Source organism: Artemia franciscana, chromosome 19, assembly GCF_032884065.1.
Source record: "Artemia franciscana chromosome 19, ASM3288406v1, whole genome shotgun sequence".
Taxonomy (NCBI): Eukaryota; Metazoa; Arthropoda; class Branchiopoda; order Anostraca; family Artemiidae; genus Artemia; species Artemia franciscana.
In genome coordinates, this window is record NC_088881.1 from 22,546,228 (window position 1) to 22,551,940 (window position 5,713).

Sequence of the window (5,713 nt, forward strand, 5' to 3'; positions counted from 1 at the left end):
TGAGTGATGACAAGAATTCACCGAAGCCCTCCGTCTAAGAAGGTGGGATCGGATTCAAATTCGAAAATGAACAACTAGAGACACTAAGTGTCAACTATTATCATGTCTGTAAAGATCTAACAAGCTCTTCCATTAAATAATGATGACAAGAATACACCGAGGCCCTCCGTCTAAGAAGGGGGGATTGGGTTCAAATTCGCAAATGAACTAACTAGAGAAACTATATGTCAAATATTATCAAGTCTGTAAAGATCTAACAACCTCTTCTAGCAAATGATAGATGACAAGAATTCACCGAGGCCCTCCGTCTAAGAAGGTGGAATTGGGTTCAAATTCGCAAATGAACAACTAGAGAAACTAAGTGTCAAATATTATCAAGTCTGTAAAGATCTAACAACCTCTTCTAGCAAATGATAGATGACAAGAATTCACCGAGGCCCTCCGTCTAAGAAGGTGGAATTGGGTTCAAATTCGCAAATGAACAACTAGAGACACTAAGTGTCAAATATTATCAAGTCTGTAAAGATCTATCAAGCTCTTCTAGCAAATGATAGATGACAAGAATTCACCGAGGCCCTCCGTCTAAGAAGGTGGGATCGGGTTCAAATTCGCAAATGAACAACTAGAGACACTAAGTGTCAAATATTATCAAGTCTGTAAAGATCTAACAACCTCTTCTAGCAAATGATAGATGACAAGAATTCACCGAGGCCCTCCGTCTAAGAAGGTGGGATCGGGTTCAAATTCGAAAATGAACAACTAGAGACACTAAGTGTCAACTATTATCAAGTCTGTAAAGATCTCCCTCACCTATTTCACTTTAAGGTAACGTCGGGTCAAGAGGAAAAAGTGGTGAAAGTAAAACCCTGGTTCTTGTCCCCGCGAAATTTGACTTGGAACCACAGCCTATTCTGGTATATTTTGTGGAAAAAAGAGCTCTTTTTATTCTTTAAGCAAGATTGGACATATTACGTATATACCCGAAAAGGGTCTCTGATTATAGAGATTAAAAATCATTCTGTGATTATGCCAATATGGTCTAACATTTCCACCATTTATAAAAGAAAAATGTTCTTACCGTGCTTCTCTAAAAATTACACAAAATTTCATAGTTCTTCTACGTAAACGACACTTTCTCACAACTGGTATTCGGAAGTTACTTTATTTTTCTGATGTTAATCATTGTTTCCTCTACTATGTTTTGCAGGGGCACCCCCTTTTGGTTTTCTAGTGAAGATGGCTACAGATGGTTTCACAAGAGATGGCTACTAATCTTTCTGTTTAGTTCCTTATAAGACCATAGTCTCTAGCGACTAGCTTAAACTCAGTGAAGAGTTTTATGTCTCGCACATACTGTTTTCCTTATTTCCGATAATGTCTTTTTTTTAAACACTTAAAGGCCATGTTGTTGTAAACTAGTGGTTTCATCTTAAGAAAAAAACACACAAACATCAACAAAAAAGAAACAGTATTTAATTTGAATCTGAAAAATCCTGGTTACAGCGATAGCTGCAACCATAGTTTAACCAAAAGTTTAAAATTGCGTTTTGAAGAAAATATGTCTAGTGAGTTTTTTTTTTTTTTTTTTTTTTTTTTTTAGCTAATTCAGGAACGGTAACTGTTATTTCGATTAATTTTAAAAGTAAAATTTTATTCTTAAACAAATTTACAGGAACTTCGAAAAGAGCCTGAAACCTCTAGGAAACGATGTTGGATGGTTGTAAAAAACAAACGTATCTGCAATATCTTCAGGGATGGCTAAGGGTAATAAGTTGAAGCTTTCAGAGAATTTCGAGTGGGATGTTGATTAAAGTCAAAAGGAAGTACTTAAATCCAGGTTGTCAAAAGGGCATATCTCCAATATCTCAGTTAAGTTATTTTCGAAATATTACTAGTGAATCAAAGTCTTGGGTTAATGTTTTGTATCCCACGCAGATTAATATGCGGTTACCTTTCCTTCTTACTGAAATCCAAAAAAAAATCCAAAAAAGTAACGAGCCATATTAAGATCTAAGACAAGCAGAAATAAAGTCGTAACAATTTAATCTTAAAATGAACAATAATAGGCACGTCAAATGTAGAACCTATAACTAACAGAAATTAAAATGAATAATCAATTCAAGCTTAAAACGAACAAAAATTGCCTCAAACAAGCAGAGGTGGCTTTAGGGGGTTGGACAGGGGCGCACTTGCTCCAGGCACGGAAATTTCAGGGGTGAAAAATTTCAAATAAATAATGTGACATTTGTAATTACTTCGTGATTCTTGAAATTTTATTTAGATAAATTAAAAAAAAAAATAAAGGGTACACATGGCAGTAAGCATAAACAAACTGAATCCGAAATTTCCATTTTTACCGCGTCTTTTCTCATATTAAATAAAAAAAAACAAGTTTTTTAACTGAAAGTGAGGAGCCACATTAAAACTTAAAACGAACAGAAATTACTCCGTATATGTAAGGGGATTTTCCTCCTCAACGTCCCGCTCTTCACGCTAAAGTTTGACTCTTTCTCTTAAATCTACTTCTTAAAACAGTAAAAAACTTTAGAGTTGAAATGATTCGTCCAAGGACGAGTGGAAGGGTGGAAAAGTGTGAATTCAAATGATCCTGATCTGCTTGCGCACAATAGAACTCCTCTAGTTATTCTATTTTTAGACCACTTCGTATCACAGCTGCAATGATGTTTTGGACTTCTTGACTTAACGCTCTTGCTCAGCAGGGTCGCCAGCGTAGAGGGAACTGGTTGACAACACCGTCAGTCTTCTCCAAGTAGCCCTGTCCAGTGCTAAGGATGGGGCCTCGTTTGGGTTGATGTTGCGATTGAGCAGGCGTTGGTTTATTACATCAGCCCATCTAGTGTGTGGCCTTCCTCGAGGGCGTTTCCAGCCATTTTCCGAGGGATTGAAGTCCGAGATAATCCTTTTGGGGGTACTTATCGGTGGACAGAGTAAGTGGCCGTACCACCTTAGAGAGCGGGCTTCTACCTGGGTAGAGAGGTTCGCCAGTTTGAAGGTCTTCAGGATCTCAGTATTGCGAATCTTGTCATAACATTTGAAGCTTTCAACTCGACGCAGGTGTCTAGCCTGAACAGCATCGACCATTCTTAGCTGTGTCTGGGCTATCCGCCATGTCTCAGATGAGTACAGCATGATGCTTGAGACTTTGGCGTTGTAAATTCGGGCTTTGGTATGGCGGTTAATTTGCGGTCTGTGGAAGACTGCTCCCAGGAGTCGTCTGAACACAGAGCTTGTCTTGGCTAATCTGACTGAGATTTCGGCATCAAGTTTGCCACTTGAGGATATAATTGATTCGAGACATGTGAACTGCCATACCACATGGACAGCTTGGCCGTTAATCACAACAATTGAGAGTGGTGCTGATGCGGTCTTTTCTATGGGCATGATCTTCATTTTCCTCCAGTTAATTTTCAGCCCAACTCTAGAGGCTGCGGATGAGAGCGTCTCGAGTTTAGACTTAAGTTGGTCGAGACTGTCACTAAAGACAGCTACATCGTTCGCGAAGGCAAAATCGGACAGAGTCCTCCCGGCATAACTGATGCCAAAAGGTTGGGCACGGTGCGTTTCATTCAGGATGTGGTCGATGACACAGTTAAACAGCTGAGGGGAAGCAGCACATTCTTGCCGTACTCCATTTTGTATTGGGAAGGAATAAGAAAGCTTTCCGTTAACCAGGATGGCGCTTTCTGCGTTGCTATAAAGTTATTTGAATAGGCTGACTATCTTTGCGGGTAGGGCCACAGCTTTCAGGATTAGCCAAAAGGACAGTCTGTCAACAGTGTCAAAGGTTGAACGAAAGTCAATGAAAGCTATGTGGACTTTTTTGTTGAATTCTACTGTCTTCTCAACGATCTGTCTAACCGTGTGAATCTGCTCAGTTGTCGATCTTCCTTGCATGAATCCGGCTTGTTGGGGGCGGCACAAAGTACGTAGGAAACTTGTTGCACGTTTCAGCAGTAGCATCGCAAACAGCTTTCCAGGAACAGACAGTAGGGTGATACCGCGGTAGTTGTTGTAGTCCGTCTTGCTGCCCTTGTGCTTAAACACTGGCACAAGGATTCCTTTCTTCCAGTCTGATAGTATAACTTCAGTGCGCCAGATTATGCTGAACACCATCTTAAGCCGGAGTATCATTGCAGGGCTGCCTGTTGTGAGTAGCTCAGACACGATGCCACAAGTGCCGGCTGCTTTTTTGTTCTTAAGTTTCTTTACGGCCGATCTGATCTCTTCAGGAGAAAATTCGTCACCGTCGGGGGCAGCGGTAGCCTCTGCAGCAGCAGCAACAAGCCCTGGGTCAATGGAATCGGGTGGATCTGAGTTGAGCAGTATGTCAAAGTGTTGCTTCCATAGACCAAGACATTGGGGACTTTTCAATTATGATAAACCAAATGGCTATCTCAAAATTTCATTCGTATATCTTTGGGGGGGAAAGAGTCATGGAAAGTGGGTTATTTGGCCTCCATTCACCAATACCTCCAATTTTGGACTTCACCAGACTTTTTGTCACATGTCAGCATCTTTGCCCCTTCTAATTGATCCTAAGACCATGAAATTGGAGTCTTTGCTTATTTATACGAGATAGACTGCCTGAAGCAAGAGGCTGAGCTTTGGCACAACAAATGGGAAAATGTTCTGATCACAAAAAGGCCTTCTTGTACTTTCTTCTATTCAAGAATGCGACTTTTCCTCCCTTATAAATACTCGTCTTCTTTTTGCTGCTCTTGCAGCGTTGCCTGTAACCACTGCTACTCCAGGAAGAAGCTTCTCCATACTTAGAAAGCTAAAATCCTAGAAAATTCAACGGAACAAGAAACGCTGAGTGGTTTAGTCCAGATCGCCATCCATGAGAACACTAATATCTGCCATGAAAAGGTAATAGACATTTCTCAGGGAAGAAAAACTATCGTTTAGATTTTGTTTTGCAAACACTTACTAAACTTAACCCAACCTCTCGTTTAATTCTACGAATCTATAATGTATATCAATAAATGGCTTACTTATGTGACACTTAAAAAACAAAAGCAGAAAATAAAACCCCTTAAAGATCCAACAGTATTCCTAATGGCCACGTCTTCGTTAACAAGGGGCAAAGTAACGGGATATCGAGTTAAGAGCTCGGGATTAACCATATTTAAGACCACTAGACAAAGTCCTTGGAAGGATATTCTTTTGGGCTCCCTCCCCGAACAAAAATTCTGGATACAGCTTTACTGAGATTACAATGAATCTTTGGGGATTTTTTTATGTGGTTGTTAATAAAACCACACCGTTCAAAAGACATATTATTTTTAATAAAACTCAAATGACTTTCAGGCTGTTTAGATGTTTGAGAGAGAGGGGGAAGTAACACCAACACCAACCTTGGTCAACCCTATCAAATTATTCCTTTTTTGTGTTGATAATATGATAATAAAAACATACTGCTCAAAATACAAATCGTTTTCAGCAACGCGCAAATGACGCTATAGCCTTTAGAAGATTATGGGGATGGGAGCCAGGGGCGGATCCAGGATTTTTTTTTCAGGGGGTACAGAATATTTTACTCCGATAAACTTGCGAACAAAGAAATGCCAGCAATTTAAAGGAAACCTCAACGATTATACACCGTAAGTAGGCTGTGGAAATGGTCGTAAATTTAATCTAAAATCTGCTGAGGGTTGAAGTTCTAATAAATCTGTTGAAATTAAAATGATGG

General features: G+C 39.7%; 1 protein-coding gene across 1 annotated transcript; it reads right to left on the reverse strand.

The window, feature by feature from the left end:
- Window positions 1-2,700: 2,700 nt before the first annotated feature.
- On the reverse strand, window positions 2,701-3,411 carry LOC136039099 (uncharacterized). The gene has a single exon (XM_065722583.1). The coding sequence runs from the start codon at window positions 3,409-3,411 to the stop codon at window positions 2,701-2,703; it is 711 nt and encodes a 236-aa protein (XP_065578655.1).
- Window positions 3,412-5,713: the final 2,302 nt, after the last annotated feature.